Raw genomic sequence first — 22,518 nt, forward strand, 5'->3', positions numbered from 1 at the left:
TTAGGAGAGGTTAGTTTAGGTTGTTTTGTTAGGTTAGGTTATTTTGTTAGGTTAGGTTAGTTTAAATTGTTTTGTTAGTTTAGGTTAGGTTGTTAGGTCGTTTTGTTAGGTTAGGTTAGCGTTAGGGTGTTTAATCATCAGGTGACATGCTGGGGTGTCCTGTGTACAATATTATTGTTTCAGTATATGTCGGTGCCTCAACCATCACTATGTCTTACCATCTACACGAGAGAACAACTCAACAAAGGAGTGATATTTCTTCAGTGTGTGTGTGTGTGTAGTCATGCAATATAAGTTCCCTTAGAAACGCCTGAGACTCGGACCCGCTAGAACGAGTCCCCTATGATGCTGTACAGTATTTCTTGGTGTTTTTTATATATTTGCAGTTCGGTTACTACAGTTCTGTCAGTTCTGTTGGGGTGCATTTTAGTTTCTGTTGAGGCTATCATTTATGTTCAGAATCCGTCGTGTCTCCTGCAGAACTCTTTCTCTCAGGTTCTGGTGAAACTTGGACTCTCATAAAGTCCATGGAGCTCGTATAAGGTCTCTCGTCTTTGTCGATCTCCCTGTAAACTTGAGGTCCAGGCGGGTCCTCCCCAAGATTGTCGCCGTGAATTCTTGTCATCTCCGCCACTTTGCTGTTGGTGGCGGCTTTTGTGTGACCATAGACTGTGACAAAGGTGGCCTGGCGGGAATACACAAACCTCTCCATCAGGAGGGTGAGGCCACCGACGAAAGAGCCCATCCCCAGCAGGAAGAAGGCTGCCTGTAAATGTACAAAGCTGATGGCCCCAGGACCTTTGTTGGCGCCGTCATCGTGGTTGCTCTCCTTCTCCATCTCATCTCTGATCCACTTCTGAACCAGACCCGCTGACCCCAAGTGAGTCAGTCTGTGGAGAGGAAGAATACTAGTGTTGTAGTGTTATACCGGAGGTGTGTGTGTGTGTGTGTTATAATATATTACTGCACATCATCACCTACTCTAGATCATACATTATACAGGACATCAACAATCAAAAATTAAAGAGAGATACAGTACATTTCTTCGTCGTACCAAATGACTGATCGCAACGCTCAATAAATTCTCAATCCACATTACAAATGGTGGTTTAGCCTCGAGGAGTTACTTACATCTGCTCGATGACGTTCTTGAAGGGAGAGCCGCTGGTGCAGGCGATGCCGTAACCTTGGGGGTAGAAGGAGGACTTGCCTAAATAGAACCTGTGTCGTCCTTTTGCAATCGCCCGGATCTCGGCTCCCAGCCGAGCGTTTATGAATACAAACTTCCCCGTCAGGACCTGGTGATGGAGGCCACAATGTGTTTGTTAAGGAAGAGGCGTCAGCTTACATGTCAACACAATAGAACAAGCGATCATTTATCCTGTAAGATCGCGTCGATACATATAAGGTAGGGGCAGGTTTCCATGCACATCGGAGACTGGTGTGGAGTCGCGATATAACAAACACGATAATAAAGAACGTTTTTAGTCATGGTTTTATTAAACTCAGACATGTAAAGACTGAACCCAACACAGCGAGGCTGCCATCACACATAATGGGCCTGGTTTGTTTGATAGAAAGTTAACATAAAGTAGGGAGTTAGAGACCTTGTTCGTGCCATCAGTGTAGGTGTTGACGTAACCCTCGCTGGGGTCGAACACATCCCACACTTCCTTGTAGATACCGTCTTCGGCTTCCTGTGGGGATATACACGCGGGGTGATTATACAGAAATAAAGTTAATGGTAACGAATCTCATACACTCGTATATAACCGTGGTTATTGTATCATATTTCATCACCTATCAAGTTGTTAGTGTGGTGGGTAAGAGGATCCGGCACTCGCCTCTTATCATAAGGGTCTTTGGTTCTCGCCCAAGTTGTATACTGTGTTCTGTACTCTTACGAGCAGTCATGACTCCCAATGAAAGTTACATAATTTATATATTCCCTCCACCAACCTTGAGCAAAAACTCGTTTACGGTGCCATAAACAACGACCGGTTTATAACCCTTGTGTTTGGCAGCGTGTACCAGGTCGGGGAGAGAGTCTATGGGCCGTTCGTAGGCAGGGATGGCCAGCACAGCGGTCAGTGTTCCGGAGTACATGGCTGCAACACAGGTGTGAGAGGGACCAAACACTTTAAATAAGTTAAAGGCTAAATGTTATGTGGTTAATTCTATAAAATTGGTAAATCAAGGGTCTTTCTGTCATATACTGTGAAGTTGTATTACTTGGATGTTAAGCGGGTGGTATTCCAGTAAGATGTTGAATATTCTCACGTCCCTGATGATGAAGTGGTTCCCGTCTAACAGGTTAACATGCTCTTCTAAATATAATTCATATACCACTTTAAACACGCCTGTCCTCACTCCCAACCGCCAGAAATGTTAGTACCACAATCAATCAATCAACCCTCACTCTGAATTCCATCACAAACCATCAACTCTCACCGTAGATTGTGAAGCAGAAGAAGTACCAGGCGAAGAAAATGATGCGTTGTTCCCAGTGCTGTGAGGAGATAAGGTTATTCTGCACGACGAGGCTGCGGAACACATTGAAGGCGTAGGTCAGGAGGGAGTACCGAACCCCCTCTTGTAGGTAGCGCGCCCTCACCAGCCCCACCACACTCAGTATAGGGCCCATCAACATCGTCATCGCCACCACCATCAACCATATCTGTGTGTGTGTGTGGCGCATGGGAATTAAATATTTGGAGAAAATTCTTGATCCTAAATGATATAGATAGATAGATAGATAGATAGATAACAAACTCGGCACAAAGCATTATTTTGGAACTAACTCTCTCTCTCTCTCTCAGTAGGAAGTTTGATCTCGAATTAAACTAATAACTATAACACAGGAGTCAAGTGAGAAGAGAAGAACTATTGTATCTTAAAAGTCTTATTGTGTTCAAGTTTCCGTGATGAAGTAGAGTGAAACCTCCAGATAACGGACTTTTCTCGCCATAATAATCCTTTAGATGGGTGGGGGGGTCCATATCTAACGGACCCTTGATATAACGGATTTTACCCCCCCCTCCCCTCTCTTTCTATTGTTCGTTAGATGAGGATTAACTTTTAACGGATGGACACTCAATATAACGGGATTTCATCTCTATACTAATCCGTTAGACGAAGGTTTCGCATCTAACGGATATACCCTCGATATAACGGACTTTCCTCTTCATATACTTCCGTTTAAATAGAGCTTTCACTATATACAGATTATATTATCGTTATTTACCCTGACGGTGAAGGGGGAGAAGACAGCAAAGGCTCTGTTCTTCATGGCCGGTGCCTGGGAGATCACCGTAGTGGACTCGAGGAAATACGGAGCTGTGAAATCCACCACTTTCTCCCGAGTTCCTGTGAGGGGTTAGGTTAGATTAGGTTAGGTTAGGTTGTTAAAAAAGTTGAAGCAATTATTATTAAGTGTGTCGTGTGTAACAGTGGTCAATGTGGGAACGTTTAAGAGTCAAGTGTTATACCTGTGACGGGGGAACTGACTAATACCTGTGACGGGGGGAACTGAGTAATACCTGTGATGGGGGAACTGACTAATACCTGTGATGGGGGAACTGACTAATACCTGTGACGGGGTAACTGACTAATACCTGTGACGGGGGAACTGACTAATACCTATGACGGGGGAACTGACTAATACCTATGACGGGGGAACTGACTAATACCTGTGACGGGGTGTGACGGGGAACTGAATTAATACCTATGACGGGGAACTGACTAATACTTCTAATACTTATGACGGGGGAACTGACTAATACCTATGACGGGGTAACTGACTAATACCTATGACGGGGCAACTGACTAATACCTATGACGGGGGAACTGACTAATACCTATGACGGGGCAACTGACTACCTGACTGGCTTTGGTGTGATTAATTTACCTGAGATGGTGATTTCATTAATAGCCAAGTGAGCTTCGTGTCTGGCCACTAATCCAATCATTCCCGTCACGGTGCCATTATCCATCACACCTCCCCACTGGCCGTCTAAGGTGTCAACCAGCTCATACCTGTCGGAGGAACTTACCTGAGGGTGTCGCTTAGTAAGAATAATAAGAGAATAAAATATAAACAAAACAATGGAACGTTACTCGGTAAGGATATAGATCTCATAGATTCACACGTAATAAGCTGCGGGGGGGGTGTCTAATCTTCACATGTAATAAGCTGGGCTGCGGGGGTGTCTAATCTTCACATGTAATAAGCTGCGGGGGGGGTGTCTAATCTTCACATGTAATAAGCTGCGGGGGGGGGTGGGGGTGTCTAATCTTCACGTCTCTCTCATAACTCACGTGAAGTTGAGTTTCTTGGCGAGTGCGTTGAGGACATTGTAATCGACGCCTGAGTGTGGCTGCAGGGAACCGTCCTCACTCCTCGTCACCTTGAAGTAGGGCCAGTTGTCCACCACCGCCACCCTCAGCACCCTCCCGCCGAAGTTCCTGTAGACGTCGCCGAGATTGAGGTACAGTGGCTTCTTCAGGTATTTAATGGGTTTTCCCTGGTCGGCGTTCCAGCTCCACCAGCCTCTGTGATCTAGTCTGCAGGTGAAGGGTTAAATGGGTTTCTTATGGGTTAGTTGGGTTCCTTATCGTGAGTTAAATGGGTTCCTTATAGGTTAAATGGGTTCCTTATGGGTTAGTTGGGTTCCTTATCGTGAGTTAAATGGGTTCCTTATCATAGGTTAAATGGGTTCCTTATCGTGAGTTAAATGGTTTCCTTATCATAGGTTAAATGGGTTCCTTATGGGTTAGTTGGGTTCCTTATCGTGAGTTAAATGGGTTCCTTATCATAGGTTAAATGGGTTCCTTATCATAGGTTAAATGGGTTCCTTATGGGCTTTAAATAAGAGATGAGGCTGGTGGGTTTCCGTCCAAATTTGGTTGTTTTATCTTTCCTTATTATGAGATCACCTGAAGTTTAGACACCCCAGCCTATTTCACATGAAGATTAACCACCCTAACCTAACTGATACTTGCACGTAAAAAAATAAGTGACATCCGCTTGTGTTTGTGACTCACGCTATGTTATTGTCTGAGTCGACGAAGGAGGTGAACAGCTGGTAGCGATGGTCCTTCCTGACGGCCAGTGAGAACTGTGAGGGAGTTAAAGAGTGGGGTGAGGCTATCTGATCCTACTACGTGTATAGACACTTAGGAACCAAATGAATATAAAGGAATCGGATCATTTATTTTCTTAAGCATATGACCTGATATTGTTATTGTTTTAGTTTCTAGAATGTCAGTTAATACCGATTCATGTCTGGTAATTACGTTTTATAAGGTACTTCAACTACCAACGTTACTAAACAGCATTTCTTATTTTTGTTTACACCATTCATGTTGTTTTATGTATCAACAGGTATCTAGAAATGTTTGTTTTTAAGCACTGATCATTAAAATAGTTTCTACCCGCCTCTCACCTGCGTTCCCTCCCTAATAGAGTCAAGTATCTGCTCAGTGATGTCGTCAAACAGCACGATGTACCAGTAGAGGGTGGCTGACTCTAGCGACCTCTCCCGGATCTGTGTAGGTTAAACGAGGTCGCCTGTGAGGTGGAACTGTGTGACTACCTAATTGGTCTCCAGGTTAACTCAAGAACCCATAGAATGTTTATTGATGATTTTTGAGGTCGTATATTATATCACCTGTGTATCATGTTTGTTTACAGTCCACCTTATCTTGTTTATATTATCGTGTTTACTTCTCCCGGACGTATAATTAAAACAGAAGAGTAATTATCCAGGTGGTATATAATTTACCTGTTGGAAGATATGGGTGGTGTGGACGTCGGAGCAGATAACGAGAATGTTCCTGAGTTCCTGGAAGTGGTAGTTAGAGCGTAGCGCCGCCTCCACCTCTGTCAGCTCCCATGTGAACTTGAAGATGATCACGTCGCCCCATCGCCTGTAGCACGCCTCCACCGCCGGCGACATATCTGTACCAATACCTTTCATTCTACAACAGTTATGGGGGCTGTGATTGGTTGATACTTCAAGAACCTGGGCTGTGATTGGTGAATACTCAAGGACCTGGGCTGTGATTGGTGGATACTTCAAGGACCTGGGCTGTGATTGGTGGACACTTCAAGGACCTAAGCATGTGATTTGGTGGACACACAATAAGAACATAGGCGTGTGATTGGTGGACACAATAAGAACCTAAGCATGTGATTGGTGGACACTTCAAGGACATAGGCTGTGATTGGTGGATACAATAAGTTATACAGAAAGAAACTCGACCTGGGAATAGACAGAAGAGTAAAGATAAGCAACAGCATTCGATTACCTGGCTTTTAAATCGTTCATGGAGATACTGAATTATTTCCAGAGAGAGGGGGGGAGGGTCACATCAATCCCATAAGTATATAGTTTGTTTATACCGTTGTTGAATATTGATAAGTCGACCTTTACTCACATACGTTCCTTCATATCGCATTACTATCATCAGAAGTCTTGTCATTGTATATTAATAGTATCGTTAAGCTAGAGATAAGACCGTACAGTACAGTGTTTTTGTAATGATATTTGCAGAGGTTAACAGCATATAAGACGGGGTGGGGCGATATCTCCACCCCATCCCACTCCCCTACCCACACTACCCACCCCACTCCATCAACCCTACCCACCCCACTCCCTCAACCCTTCCCACACCACCCACCCCACTCCCTCAATCCTACCCACCCCATGGAGGCGAGAGTTTGTGTTAGTTACCAGTGAGGGAATGATCATGGAGGAGGTAGAGTTGCCTGCCCGTGGAGCCATTCACCAGGAAGTCGACCAGAGCTGCTAGGTGTTGCCCGGCCTTCGTCCCAGACATCAACCTGCAAGCAACATCCCTCAAACACACACACACTTGGTTGTTATTGTGGTTGTTGTGATGTTGAGGTACTGTTATTGTTATGGTACTGTTGTTGTTGTGGTGGTACTGTTGTTGTGGTTCTGTTGTTATTATAGTACTGTTGTTATTGTTATAGTACCGTTGTAGAGGCTAGAGCGTCACAATCGCAAGAACTTGACTACGAGTATAAATTCCGATTCACCCACAAAGCTTTTTTCATTGTGTGTATTTCATTTCTCACTAAGATTATAACATTTTACTGAGAAGTCTTTAAATTGACTCAGATTTCTTAAGTTAAGAGCGACTTTATTAATAGAAACTGGAAGGGGTAACATTGGAGGCTAGCAGTTCACCTTGTCGCTACTATAGACGTGATATCGGTTTTTCCCTGCCAGTAGTTGCCGGGATTGAGAGAGTCGGTAGTGTCGGATGATGTGTCGGTGGTGTTGGAAGATGTGTCGGTAGTGTCGAAAGATGTGTCGATGATGTCGGCAGATCGATGCAATACACTGCTATTATCGTTTAGGTTGACATTGACTGCTGTCGCCATCCCAGCACCTGTAACAGAGGATTGAAAGGGGGAGTTAAAATACTAATTACACAGTAGCCTTAGTCTTTAACCCCTTTACAACGGAAACACTACTTAAAATATTTTACTGTGTTAACGACAGATGATTTTATTCAGTGCAGAGGGGACAAGTACACGAGGGGTTAGTAGACTATCTCCACCAGTAGACTATCTCCACTAACTCACAGATCATCTTCATAACAACATTTATTACCCAACAATAACTTATGCTAAAAATAGTATTGAGAATTTGTTGAGTGTTTTATATCACCAAAACAAAATAAATAAATTAATATATGTGGTTTATCTCTTGTAAATTCTCTCACCACATCTTACCATATTCAAAGAGGAGGCAGTAGAGTGGACATATTGTTGCCACAGACCGAAGCATCACTGGAGGGAAGTTTGGTAGAATGATAACTTAATTCTCCTCCGGTAGCTAAATGTTTCTTATAGTCTGAAAGAAGAAAGAATTATGGCATTATCCTGTGATTATTTAATGTTATACAGGGAGACATGTAATGTTTTCGGATTATATTTGGTAATATTCTCAGATTTTTTATATATATTTCTGGGGGCCCTACCCTCAAATTTACCCATTAATATTGCTAGGTATGCCCAGTCGCTTACGTTTATATCTGGTACAGTGGTTGGGGCGTTTTGACAACTCTGTAAGGAATGTTTATCTAGCATCCTTAGTCTGACTACTATTGCGAAGTTCTTTAGGGCCATTCCTGGAGTTTTAATACGATGTAAACAAACACAATTGCCACATCTCACAAATTGTCCCAACCACTGTATCAGGTATAAGTGTAGGCGATTGTACTTTAAACCTCTGACTAAATGTAAAAAGGGCAATTTTTTGTCATTGGCCCTATTTGCACTCAACCAGAGAAATGTATGTAGATATATGCAATAACAATGAACTCTGGAAATACTAACAGTACTAACAAACACCAAACATTAAAAAACTTGTCTATTCCTTCACACCGCTGAGTAAATTTGTCCGTGTGATGGATGGTAGCGGGTGTCTTGGTTATGTCGAGTTGATTTATTTATACCTTCGTATGTTCATAACTGAGACCTACATCTACAGTTGCTTAGTGCTCATACGGGGTCTTAAATGATGATTGTAGTTTATCACGTGCAGTAAAAAGGAACCTAAATATCAGTAGTACTAATATCTAATCATTGTGAGGAACATTTAGGATTCTTGAATAAAAAAGCCTTGTAGGTATACCGAAGTTGTGGCTGTGAAGAGAAAGTTGGTTATGGCTCGTAATTACTATCAAGTCTTTCTATAAACTATGAATTTGTGACAAGCAAACAAGACTTTATTGGGGTATTCTAAAATGGCAGAAAATTTTGCACTTATGTGGAAATTTTTTTTAAAACAACAATATTCCTCTACAGTCATAATGGTTGTTAAGCATGAAATGTTTAATCGTGGTCAAAAGTTCAATCCCGAGAATGTTACCTTGACTCATCTAGTGCAGGTGTGTTGATTTTACCTCATTTAGGGTTGATATTATAAACATTGCACTTTTTTATGCACCCTGACAGTACTCACTGTAAAACCGATATATTTCAAAATAAACACATCAACTCCTGTTCTCTCTATCGTCGAAATCCTTCATCCATTTTCACTGAGAATCACTTAAGGTATTATTTTAGAGTAGGTGTTTACTTTCGTTCCTATTACGGGTCAGATGTCGAGGAACTACTGAATATCGTGTGTGTGTGTGTGTGTGTGTGTGTGTGTGTGTGTGTGTGTGTGTGTGTGTGTGTGTGTGTGTGTGTGTGTGCGTGTGTGTGTGTGTGTGTGTGTGTGTGTGTGTGTGTGTGTGTGTGTGTGTGTGTGTGTGTGTGTGTGTGTGTGTGTGTGTACCACGAAATCCAACTATGATAAACATGCTAACTGTGACGGTATAATTTTTTTTTATTGGGCACTCCCCTACATCCTTGTGTAAGGTGAAGCGCAGAAGCGTTTACAGCTCCCAACAGGGAAGCATGCTAAGTTCATGCTTACCTTTATGTCTCATGAGTTAAGGGCTTCTACGGTATAAATTAGTGACCGTATACCGCATTCTTATACTGTATTGACCTTTGACCTCTGTCTGTCCCTGTAGTGGAATGAAAAGTACAGTATATGAAACAAGGAAGAGAGGCGGAAAGATGGTTAAAGAAGGAAAAGTCAGAAAACAAGGAGGGGAAAGGTGTAAAAACAAGAGGCAATTAACACAGAAAGATAAATGGAGCAATAAAAGAAATTAGAAAGAAAGAAGAGATGGACTACACGAGGCAAATGAACAAAGAAGAGATATACCCCCAACCATTTATCCTCACATTGTGTAAAAGTTAGCGCTATTTTTTTTTGTCTGCGTATTATTCACGTCAGCCATCCCATGTATAATCTACAAGTAATTGCTCTACCCCACAATAAATAATAATTATGGTCCAATTATAGTGGCGCCGATAAGATGTTTTTCTTGCCAGACGTTATATTACGTTTGTAAGTAAGATAAGTTGGTAGAACCAGGTTGTTACACGTCAGTCACCCATATCTTTTTTTTTTTGCATTCGTGTAACATCAACAGAAAAACACAGGGACAATAAATATGATAATTATCTTAAACAGAAAAAAACCCGATAATGATCTAACATTATCCTAACATCATAGACACTGTTACGCCGTCTCTTAATTTACTTTAATATCCAGGTTCTAGGCGTAACCAAACAAAAAGGAAAGTGAAGTAAATCAAAAGGGAATAAAAATAAATAAAGTAAACCTTTAAGAATTTAATTAAATAAAATACTAACACAATAAAGAGCCTCGTAGGCTGTCACAACAAATTGATTCACTATCGAAACCTTTAAGACACAAATGATACTAAAACATCGAAACATCAAAAGAATAAAAATAAAGCATTGGATTACGTTAACACTGCAAAAACATATAAAATAACTAACACTGAAATTAACTATCGTGAAACAACACTGAATTACTTAAATGTAACTAAGCAAGCACTGATGGACACATAAGAGACATGAATAGGTACTCACATAGATATACCACATTGGTGGCGACAGGAACAACACAGAAATAAAATAAGTATAAGTAACAGGTGATGGGTGTCACTCAAAAGAACGTGAACTGAATGACAAGAGGACTGGACTGAACTCTGTCTGCTGGTGGGGTACTATATATAGGGTCGGCTCCCCAGTGTGACACTCGGGTGAAACATGGGTCGTTTAACGATGCAGATGGTCGTTAGAGAAACAAAGAATGCTTGTTGCAATACTAAATGAAGAAATAAGATGGGCTTGAACAAATAATAACAGTTAAATCCTTAACAGCACAGGGTAAGGTGACTAGAATATATAATAGTAAATATAACACATCATTACAGGAATAATATGGAACAACATGGAAGCATGTTATAAAAAAATAATAGAAAAATACGACACGGTCGTAACAACACCAATAAGAACTTACTACTGTATATGTATATGGTGTAAGTGCTTCATATATATAACTCAAAATTCGTAGATGGTGTCAGCATATTCAAAGGTATCCTCGTGGGGTCGGTGGTAGTTATAAAATCAAGGTATTCAGGTATAATTGTCTCCTGACGCCTCTCAAAGTAACTTAATTTTGCACGAGCTTAACACTTCCTAATCTTGTCATAACTTAGCTGTTCTGGTCTGTGAAGTCGAGAGGTCCAAGTGTAAGTTGAGTTCTCCAGTTAACGTGAATTATTTCCAGAGTAACTCAGTGCTGGTTGTTGTGTTTTACGGTTTACTATATGTATATTTGAAACACTAAGGTTTTTTTGTGCACGTATTCGAAGTAGGTTCATACACTAGTCCGTATGAGTATCAAGGATTAAAATAATTCTTCTCTTTGGTGATTCAACAGAGAGACAGAGAGAGTAACCTACGTCATCTATAGACTGTAATACGTGACCTTAGTCTAATGTAGGATCACCAGGGGGTCGAATACCTTTATGAACTGAATATGACTCACACTATAATGCCCCTCCTACTTCCATTAATTCTCCCTGTCACTTTCAGTAATCCATCAGACGTGTGTGTGTGTGTGTGTACGCGAATGTGTGTGTGTGTACGCGAATGTGTGTGTGTGTGTGTACGCGAATGTGTGTGTGTGTGTGTCTTTATCGTGGAGTATTGTTTATCACTTGAGTTTGCCATTGTCCATCATATTGACCCACTTGGACTGGTTTAGGTTCGTGTAGTTGAGGTTGGGTTTGGATTGGGTTGGGTTAGGTTAGTTTCGGTCCGGTTAGTTTAGGTTGGGTTAGGTTTTCATTTAACTTAACGACTAGCACATATATTTCTTCCCACTACTTCTGAAGGTATCAATTTGAACCCTTTTAATATTCCATTATACTCAAATACCGTGATTTTTTCTTCGGTAAACTACATATTCAATTCCCTATTAAATATTGACATAACCAAAATAATAAGAAATATAACAGTGTATTATTATAGGAAGTCATTATTACCTCACATCGACGAATTGAAACCGGTTCTTATGTTTGTTTGTTTTTATCTCAATTAACTACAAACGCCTTAGTGACTTCCTTCAGTGTCAATCTTCGTTTTGTGTATCAGTTTAAAGCGATGATTGACTGAAGGTTCGATAGGATAATGATTTAATTAGGTAATTTTTCTCGACTATAAGCAGATCATTATGGTGTTTATCTAAACATAATATAGTACGTTATTAAAGCTGGGAGTATAATATAGAATTTCTTAGTAGGGAATACAGTCGCCTGCACTTATTTATACCCGGTAGTGTTTTTGTTTTACGGGGATTAGCCCACCCAGGCGCAGGTAGCTGACCCACAACGGGGCCTGGGGACGAAAATGTAATAATAATAATAATAACAACAACAATAATAATAATAATTCACAGTAAATAAAATGTATAATAAAAAAATAAAAAATAAAATAAAATGATAATGATAATAATAACAAAACTGTAATAATAATAATAATAATAATAATAATAATAAAGAACCTTAAAGAAATGAAAAAAAGAAAAAAAAGATCAAAAGTGAGAAAGAATATACTGTAAGTTTGTTGTAAATAGTAAGAGAAACAATTGAGACTCTGCAATTGTGTGTAAGTGGGGCAAAAAGTCATATTAGCAACCTGGGACTTGGTCACAATTTTCGTGATGCCATATGGCAGCAGGGTCTACTATTAGACAACACATTATGCTTCCAATATCTTCCCAGGCGGTAGTACCTCCCTGTTTGGTAGCTGCCTCTGTGTTTGTTTACATCATATTAAACCTCCTGGGATCTAATATACTATAGGATTAGGCGTGTGTGTGTCTGTCTGTCTGTCTGTTCTGGGCAGCCAAAACGGCACAATCGTTTTTCATCAAACTTGGTGGAAAAAATCGCAAAAAAATCGTACAGTGGAACAAACCTGGTCCCATGTCGATGGTTTCTTTAGGAAGGCATTAATTAACCATTTTGTTGCTGTACGCTGTTAGCCGGACAGCGGTTGCGCGCTAGCCAAGCACGAGCGTTCAAACTTTCACCCGGCATGAAGGGCCCGCGATCACTTGTGACCACTATAAGGAACCTAGCAATAGTAGCCAGACTAAGGATGTTTGATAAACAAATTCAGTGTTGCCGCATCTCCCAAAACTAACTAAACATTGTACCAGGTATAAGTGCGGGAGAAAGTACACATTGGAATGCTTCACTACACTGACGAACACCTGGTGACGAACACCTGGCCACACTCCACTGACGAACACCTGGTGACGAACACCTGGCCACACTCCACTGACGAACACCTGGCCACACTACTGACGAACACCACACTACACTGACGAACACCTGGTCACACTACACTGACGAACACCTGGCCACACTCCACTGACGAACACCTGGCCACACTCCACTGACGAACACCTGGCCACACTCCACTGACGAACACCTGGCCACACTACACTGACGAACACCTGGCCACACTACACTGACGAACACCTGGCCACACTCCACTGACGAACACCTGGCCACACTACACTGACGAACACCTGGCCACAAACACACCAGTCTCACACCGCTCCAAAAATACAAATAACATGTAAGTTAGCGTCAGTAAATAACATAAATAACAGAGACTACGTGTTATTGTACAAGGTCAAGATTCCACAAGAGCCACATCTCAGTCTCTGCATAAGACATGGGATAGATATGTCTTGTTTTGTAAATATTAATACTGTACACTGACCGCTCGCCTCCCTTTTCCCAGATCTCATATACAGTATGTTGGTGAAGCGCTGTTATAACACATCATCAATCACGTATTAATGTAGGGTATAAATCTTAAATATATACACAACAGAAGCATCTAGGAGTCATACTGTTTATCTTGTTTACTATTTTATAAACGCTCGATATGTAAACAATACAAACACACACTCAAGGGAGGGGTGACTGCATGTTTGTCTCCTTGTTGAATAAGTTAAGTTGTCGGATCTCTGAGAATCAATGAAAAATTAAAGCCTCTCAGACAAGTACGTCATTGTCTGTGTAAACGGTATGGAAGGTTCTTATACAGGAGATATTTCGTATGATTTTTTGTTTTATGTATTGTCATTATATTACCTGTGTGTGTGTGTGTGTGTGTGTGTGTGTGTGTGTGTGTGTGTGTGTGTGTTTGAAAATGTAACCGGGTTATATTTTTTTAATGAATGCGTATAACTGTGCGTGTGGGTGTGTGTTTGCATGTCTTATTTCACACACACACACACACACACACACACATACACATGCAATGTATCCAGATTAGTTTCGCCTTATGCACACACGACATACTGCATAAAATAAATCACAAAGCCTTATTCTGAAAGTCTTATATGAAACCTTGGTCTGAACGACTTATATGAAGCCTTATTGTGAAGTCTTAAAAGATATCATGTTATAGTAACCAAGACCTCTGCTCTGTAACTTGGACAGCACAAAGACTGAAAATTTAAAACCCCACTGAACTCTACTTTATACCTTCCAGCTGAAACACATATAAGACATACCAAGAAATTATTGCAATAACTTCAGCAACTCCAGGGGAAAAAATCAGTAAACAACAACTAATTCTAATTTATTTCTTAATGTGGGTGTCAATTTTTGTTTTGGACTTAGGATCTGATGTGTGTGTTTTTTTTGGTGCATCAGTGTATAATATTATAGTATTATCTATTCGTTTTCAGTCGCAAAAAATAATTATATATTTGTAGTTTCTCCGAATGATGTTGTGGTGTTAATGTTTTTCCCGGTAGTACAGTCTGCAGCCCACGTCTAAATAAGATATACCTTGTTCGTGTTCCTTTGAAGCTACCCAAGTGTAAGTGACTGTAGCTCTGAAGTGTCTATATGTATCGTTGGTTATAGTGTCGTCTAGAATACATTTTGATACATTTTTAATACAGTTTATCTTATGGGGATTATCTGGGATCATTTTATTGTGTAGATCGGTTAAGGACGATTTTTTGACTGTGAAGACAATAAATACCTTGTCGATCACTTTTTACTCATGGAAGTGTCTGTTGGTCTCCTCCCTGTGACCACTCAAGGCGTCTCGTGACATCAGAATACATGTTTGTCCTTGATGTAGGAGTTGATGTGCTCTAGGAAGAATTCAGTAATTATTGGCTTGTTGGAGCTTGACGTTCAATTGTACGCCTGTGAGAGTAATCCAACGACGCAGACTAGTTCAGCAATGTGGTAACGAGGCACTAAATTGGAAATGGTGAGGTTCACATTCCACCACCACAACACTGGTTGGGGGGGGGGGAGAATTTGTCGCAATGGGAGTCAACAGTCAGGAATTTACAGCAATCTGGAGATATTTTCTGAATCTCATATATAAGTGAATTGCTTTTACCCGGACACACACACCCGCAGTAAAAACAAGTGATACTGTATAGTTTGTCAGTAGTGTTGGTCTTGTGTGTGTATATTTGAAGGAAAGTTGCAGTGATTTAAAATTTTATAATATAGGTTTGTATACTTAAGCGAAGTCGTTTTTTTTTTGTTTCTTTACGTGTACTGTATACATCTTTCTGTGTACTCGTATAGGTTAGGTGTGTGAGTATTAATGCATGTTTCTGTATGTATGGATCATCATCATCATCACCATCACTATCACTGTTTTATGGCCATTTTCCACGTCTGTATATTATAGGTTAGGAGTTAGGTTGCCATCAAACAAAATTGAAGAAATTTTTTACACCTGGATATCCTTCTTATCATCAACCCACTTTATGTATCGGTCTTCCAAGCGCCCTCTGAGCTGACAAAAGCAAGGCAAGGGTCACTACTCCCTGTGGTAACAAAATATCAAGTGTTTATATACATGGATCACTAGTAGGCACTGTGAGCTGGTGAGGGAAGACATACATACATATAAGGTGTCCCAGAAAAATGCCCCTTCCTCCCTCCCTCCATTCCTGCCTGCCTGCTCCCTGAGACACTGTGGGTTGGAGGGAGGGAGACAGAGAGCAGGCAGTGAGGCAGGGACATTTTCCTGGGACACCCTATACACTGTGTAGATTGAGAAGGATCCTAAACTTAACACCTGTTTAAATCACCTTGTGTAGTTCTCTGGTGACCCTGACTTGGGATTTGTGTTTTATTAGAATTAAATGATAACACGAAAGGTGGTATAAACATTAAGGGTAAAATTTAACATCCTTCCCTAAATGGTTTCAAGTATAGTCCCCTTCACTAGTACGTTTACAGGGGCTCGTCATATAAACATTCCACAAATCATTATCATTGAGATCTTTGTTTTAATATTGTCTTGATTTGATTCCATTGTATGTTTATTATTGAGAGCTTCCTTTTGTCGATTGTAAACAAACGCAACTCTGTCACACTGCACAAAACCTGACGAGCCCCTGTAAACGCACTAGTGAAAGGGGACTGTACCTGGAGACGTTTTCTTAATGGTAGTAAACTTGATAAATGTTCTGATAGCTAGAGTTAATAGAGGGTAATATATAATAATTCCAAGAAGCATTACGAAAAAGCATACAGTTTTTTTATACGCCATTACAATAGTGTATAGAACTTCCGTCAACAATAACTTAATGTTCTGTCAATAACTATGGTCCTTTAAGTACTCACCTAAGTCAGTTCATGTATTAAAATTTGAGAAATGACTTACAGATTTAACACCGGTTTATAATTTGTATTAAACCAACACGTATTTTATAAACCAAGACCCTGATAAAAAAAATAAAACTGTATCTTTTTTTTCCTTTATTTTGTCCTGATAAGCTTTATTTATTTATTTTTATTCGGATAAAACCTTCCTTCGCTGGACTGCCCCTCATAAATTATAACCGTATAATTTATGGCTTTTTCTGGGATAAAGGCAGCAAGAATGTCTCATCATTAACAGCACACTGACCACTACTAAGTCATTCTTCTTGTTCCATAACTCATATACTACTGCTGCTACACCACACCAACATCAAGGGGCTGACGGAAGCGAGAGACCTTAGATGAATCGGTGAAGTGTGAGGAAGTGGGCGTGATGTGGTGGTATAATATGTGAGGAGGAGGAGGAGGAGTATGGAACTTGTGAGGAGGAGTATTAGACATGTGAAGAGGAGGAGGAGGAGGAGTATGGAACTTGTGAGGAGTATTAGACATGTGAAGAGGAGGAGGAGGTCTAATCGTTCAGAAAAGGGGGAGGGGAAAAAAAGTTGCTATTTCTGCCCTATATTATCTATTGTTATCTATTTCATCGTAACAAAAGGAGGGATCTAAACCTGAAACGATGAGAAAATTGTCTGGCTAAAATCAAGAAAACAAATCCTTACACCAACCTGACCTAACCTAACCCTTACACTGACCTGACCTGACCTGACCTAACCTAACCCTTACACCAACCTGACCTAACCTAACCCTTACACTGACCTGACCTAACCTAACCCTTACACCAACCTAACCTAACTTAACCTAACCCTTACACCAACCTAACCTAACCTCTCCATGTACAATACTTTCTATAACATCTTCAAAAGGAGGGGTTGAAACGTATGTATTTTTTTTTTTAATCTGGGAACGTATGTACTGTTCTCATAAACCATCACTCGCCCAGTTATTTGATCTATTAACCATTACTATATATAACTCGTGTTCTAAATAGTATCAGAAGTTGGTATATATATAATCTTCTTCCTCCCCCGCCAGAGTGAAGACGTTTCCTAGTGTGATAAAAGGAAAGAGGGTGTTGGGGTGTTATGCCAGGTCCAGTTACATTGACAGCAACATAAGTAAATTTGCTGATGACACTAAAATAGGACGTGTAATTAAATCTGACGAGGACTCCGCAAAACTACAGGAAGATCTAAAAAAAATTTTCGAATGGTCTGAAAAATGGCAGATGAAATTCAACGTGGACAAATGTAAAGTGCTCAGTATAGGATATGTAAACAGGGAAACCAGTTACCAGATGAACAACGATGCCATTGTGAAATCCGACTGCGAGAGAGATTTAGGAGTAATGATAAGTAGGAATCTTAAGCCAAGTAAACAATGTGTTTTTCCTCGTAACAAGGCTAATAAAGTACTTGGGTTCATACAAAGGAGTGTTAGTTATAAGACTAGCGAGGTCATCTTAAGATTATATCTTGCGCTTGTGAGACCTCACCTGGATTACGCAGTTCAGTTCTGGTCACCGTATTACAGAATGGATATAGAATCCTTGGAAAGAATCAAGAGGAGAATGACAAGACTAATCCCGGGCATTAGGAACCTTGAGTACAGAGACAGGTTAAAGCGAGGGGCGACATGATAGAGGTGTGTAAATGGAAGTCAGGGCTAAACAAAGGGGACATTACAAAGGTACTCAAACAATGGTTTTAAATTAGACAAATTTAGATTTAGGCGCGAATGGACTGGAACAAGTTACCAAATATCATCATTAACTCGAATACGCTTGATAGCTTCAAACATAGGTTGGATGCTTATATGAGCAATAGGGGTTGGGTGTAAATGGGACTGCCCAGTATGGGCCAATAGACCCGCTGCAGTTTCTTCCATTCTTATGTTCTTACATGTATACGACATTCTCACGCAAATACCGGCTTCCAGTGAGACATTTACACCACAGCTATGAATATAGATTTACTACTACCGAGGAGCTGTAATTTTGTCACGACTAGAATATTTACGCTAAAGAAGAATTCGTGAGAGAAATTATCTAATGGAATCTGTGAATAATTAAGCCGAAAACTTTTTAAGTATTACCGTATATAAACAATTTCAGGCAACATTGAGGTGAGTAATTTCTTGCAAAGATTAGATATAGAAGTTCATTACTTTAATTTCTTGCTCAACTTTCAACGAGGAAGGCTCTCTGTTTTACGATATAGAGGAAAATCATATATTGGACGAGCTATACAATGTTAAAAAGTTTTATGCGTCGGTAATTATTCTGTAAAAGTAATTCTAGCTACACCATTCGTTTAATATTTACCTGCTGATGAACTCTCGTGTAATGACTGACCTCCTTACATTCTTAAAGATCTTAATAGAAGGAAGTACAGTAATAACACTATAAGACTTGGGAGATAATTACACGGGGTTAAGGTGAGTGAGAGGAAGGCAAGGTCTCAGGTGTACGGAATATCTTACCTGGTATTGGGTGGAGACAGGCGGGCGGCTGTGTCCCCTCTCTGGCTCTGAGGACGGCAGGTAGTGGAGTGGGGCGGGCAACTTGTGGTGTAGTGTAGTCACGTCACTCCCTTCACCCCCCCATACTCAACCCACCCTACTCCACCTCTCTCTGTCCCTTATTCACCCTTGCCTCTCCCTCCCTTCTACACTCACTCCTCCCCCTGTCCCTCCCTTTCTCCCCCTCTCTCACCCTTGCCGCTCACATCCCTCCTTCCCTCCAAGGTTTCTTCTACACTTACTTATTCTCACAGCATCATTGTTTGTTACACTGAATTAAGGTAAATAACACAGGTAAATATAATTAAATTTAATCTTTATGGCATAAAATACAAAAATGGAATGTGTACAGTTACTCAAACAAAAACTATCTATACAAAATTTCGTTGAGACAATATGACACAACGGACGAAGGATTTTGACAACCCTACCGAGACAACAGGAACCGCAGTATTCATTCTGAAATTTATCGATCACCCTAGTAGAGATTTTTTTCGTGACTGTACATATAGCAGTTCAGTACAATTTCTACTCCATTATGTACTACAGTACTGTACGTAGGTGAGATCTCGTTACACTGTTGGGAGGCTTAATTCATTATATACATTAAGGAAGGTGAAAATTCTGTGTTTACTGTGAAAATAAATGAAAAAAAAGAAAATTAATGAAACAGAAAGTATTTATCAGGCACCCCAAATTACTTCACCTTATGATTAAACATGTTAATGCTAACCTAAGTCCACTTCCCCACCCCCAGGTAACGTTAGGGTGGTTAATCTCCAGGTGACATAAGCTAACTAGGGTGTCTAATCTTCAGGTGACCCTCAGAGGTGTTCACTAAAGCTAGGATTATCGAACCCTGTCCTCGGTTGCTTGCTATGAAGGGCGTCCGCTATCTGTTTATCGTCATAAAAGAGAGAGATTATCGGCTCATTGTAACACTGAGAAAGAGCCATTTGTTTCTCATACTGGGGAGAAGAAGCCATTTGTTTCTCGTCATACTGGGGAGAAGAATCCATTTGTTTCTCATACTGGGGAGAATCCATTTTCTCATACTGGGGAGAAGCCATTTGTTTCTCATACTGGGGAGAAGCCATTTGTTTCTCATACTGGGGAGAATCCATTTGTTTCTCATACTGGGGAGAAGCCATTTGTTTCTCATACTGGGGAGAAGAATCCATTTGTTTCTCATACTGGGGAGAAGAATCCATTTTCTCATACTGGGGAGAAGCCATTTGTTTCTCATACTGGGGAGAAGCCATTTGTTTCTCATACTGGGGAGAAGCCATTTGTTTCTCATACTGGGGAGAAGCCATTTGTTTCTCATCATACTGGGGAGAAGAAGCCATTTGTTTTCTCATACTGGGGAGAAGAAGCCATTTGTTTCTCATACTGGGGAGAAGAAGCCATTTGTTTCTCATACTGGGGAGAAGAAGCCATTTGTTTCTCATACTGGGGAGAAGAAGCCATTTGTTTCTCATACTGGGGAGAAGAAGCCATTTGTTTCTCATCATACTGGAGAAAAGAAGCCATTTGATTTTCCCTGTGGACTTCAGCCTGTAGGACAATGGTATCGTAGGATAGAGGTCTGCCACACTTAGCAGCAGCAGGAGCCGAGGTACCTGAAGGGGGAGGTTCTCGTGAGTCCTGCTCTCCAGACCTCGGGAATTCATCAAGGGCCAGCGAGGTCGAGGGTGTAGTGTGGTAGACGCTGTTGGAAGGTCGAGTGGTCTCCATTGACTGTTGAAGGAGAGGGATAGTTGTTATTGTTGTTTTTTGTTTTTATGATGATATTGTTTTTGTTGGGTTTTTTTTTTTTTACCAGGGGAATATTTTGATCTCTTTAGGTATATCTATTGTCCTACGGTGGATAATAATGGTATGTGTATCTCTTCATCTACACATACATACATTCATACATACATACATACATACATACATAGGTTAAAGAAGTGAATGTACATTTTTTGTAAAACTTTTAATTTCATCAGATATTGTGTGGTATATGAGTCACTGTCTATATCTATCTATCTATCTCTACTTACATTTTCCAGTATATCCAGGACCTCTTGTAAGCTTTCACGCTCTCGTCTCTCTGCATTGGAAATAAAAATACAATACAATACAATAAAATACGTAACAGCAGATGAATTACTTATATATTGAAGCCACATACGAGTTCCCTAACTTCATCAATCCGGGAGTTTGGAAGTTTTTAAAATCGATTACCTGAAGATTAGGCACCCTAGTATCTTTAACCTTGTGATTAACACGCTCCTAATGGTATCTGGGGGGGGGGTTAAATGAGGTTTGGTTGGGTTTAGGTTGAGTTTTGGTTAGGTTATGTTAAGTTAGGTAATTCCAGTTAGATGAAAGCCGAGGACGCTAGTATAGTATTAGCCAGGATAGGTACTTATGTATTAGGATAGTTAATTTTAAGGTAATAAAATGGCGGCGAAGGTATGGCTATTGGGGGAGACTGGAGGCCACTTTAATAAAAATAATAATAATAAAAATAAAAGTAGAATTAGTAGTAGTAAAGCAATCGTAAACTCATCCTCAACTTCCTACACGTGAGTAAAAACACAACAATAGGAGTCATTACGCTATACAGTCGTGTCATCATTCAGCTTATTTTCCAAGAAGCTTTTATCATCAACCAGGTGTTCGGGGCTATAACCCAACATGTCTCCCAAACACGTAGCAACATCAAAAACATCAATATCACGGTACTAGGCACAGGTCACCGGAACGCCAGGTTATTGAAACACCTTTAGTACAGAAGACCATGATAAAGAGACCATTTTATAGAGCGGGCCATTAGTGTGTACAGGTCACTTGTGGTACTGGTAAGAGGACCATTATAAGAGGGTCGTTTTATATTCAGTGGACCATTAGTTCATATACTGTAGTTCATTTGTGATGTAGACCATTTGCATATAGGAGAGACCGATGTTATAAGAAAAGACCACAAAGCTAAATAATAGAGAGGACTAAAAGCAATCCAGACCATTACTGGATCACCTGAAGATTGGCCACCCATTATAGTGGTAGACAGACTATAATTAAAATATAAGCTCCATAACACACTTGACTCAACAGTAATTAAGGACAGGTGTGGGTGGGTCTTACCTTCCATGGAGTTACTCTGGTGGAAATGATTGTTGGTCAGCCTCTTGGTCAGTGGTCTGAGGGAGAGAGAACACACGTGCTTAGACCTGCTCTGTGTGTGTGTGTGTGTGTGTGTGTGTGTGTGTGTGTGTGTGTGTTTCAATAATAATTAACCAAGCAAGAATTTATTCACGTAATGACATAATCACAAGGAGTATGAATAATTCATCACTATAATTCGTTCGT

The 22,518-nt window shown here is 40.4% G+C and overlaps 2 protein-coding genes across 3 annotated transcripts in view; both read right to left on the bottom strand.

Annotated features, from left to right (window-relative positions):
* Positions 1-74: 74 nt before the first annotated feature.
* LOC121868350 (glutamate receptor ionotropic, delta-2-like) lies at positions 75-19,180 on the bottom strand. Of its 2 annotated transcripts, XM_042368864.1 has the most exons (15): positions 19,123-19,180; positions 7,766-7,886; positions 7,215-7,419; positions 6,735-6,844; positions 5,784-5,959; positions 5,445-5,546; positions 5,044-5,117; positions 4,318-4,563; positions 3,908-4,035; positions 3,245-3,366; positions 2,452-2,677; positions 1,960-2,108; positions 1,608-1,697; positions 1,132-1,298; positions 75-890 (listed from the first exon to the last, which is right to left on the bottom strand). In XM_042368864.1, the coding sequence occupies exons 2-15, from the start codon at positions 7,818-7,820 to the stop codon at positions 446-448; spliced, it is 2,295 nt and encodes a 764-aa protein (XP_042224798.1). In that variant the 5' UTR covers positions 7,821-7,886; positions 19,123-19,180; the 3' UTR covers positions 75-445. The 2 variants fall into 2 exon arrangements, with proteins under 2 accessions (XP_042224798.1, XP_042224799.1); XM_042368865.1 differs by lacking the exon at positions 4,318-4,563.
* A 279-nt stretch (positions 19,181-19,459) lies between these two features.
* LOC121868351 overlaps positions 19,460-22,518 on the bottom strand; it is a 7,248-nt gene continuing 4,189 nt past the window's right edge. The window contains exons 4-6 of the mRNA XM_042368866.1: positions 22,294-22,349; positions 21,207-21,256; positions 19,460-20,901 (exon numbers count right to left, since the gene is read on the bottom strand). Of these exons, the coding sequence (XP_042224800.1) occupies positions 20,488-20,901; positions 21,207-21,256; positions 22,294-22,349 (520 nt within the window). The 3' untranslated portion in view covers positions 19,460-20,487. The remainder of the gene's footprint in view (positions 20,902-21,206; positions 21,257-22,293; positions 22,350-22,518) is intronic.

This window comes from Homarus americanus, unplaced genomic scaffold (genome assembly GCF_018991925.1).
Source record: "Homarus americanus isolate GMGI-L3 unplaced genomic scaffold, GMGI_Hamer_2.0 scaffold19318, whole genome shotgun sequence".
Lineage (NCBI taxonomy): Eukaryota > Metazoa > Arthropoda > Malacostraca > Decapoda > Nephropidae > Homarus > Homarus americanus.

Coding starts and splice junctions, on each gene's coding strand:
- LOC121868350 (XM_042368864.1), bottom strand. CDS start 7,820: ATGCTTCGGTCTGTGGCAACAATATGTCCACTCTACTGCCTCCTCTTT. Junction 6,845..7,214: donor ACGTCTATAGTAGCGACAAG/GTGAACTGCTAG, acceptor TGTTGCTTGCAG/GTTGATGTCTGGGACGAAGG. Junction 5,960..6,734: donor CCATGATCATTCCCTCACTG/GTAACTAACACA, acceptor GTATTGGTACAG/ATATGTCGCCGGCGGTGGAG.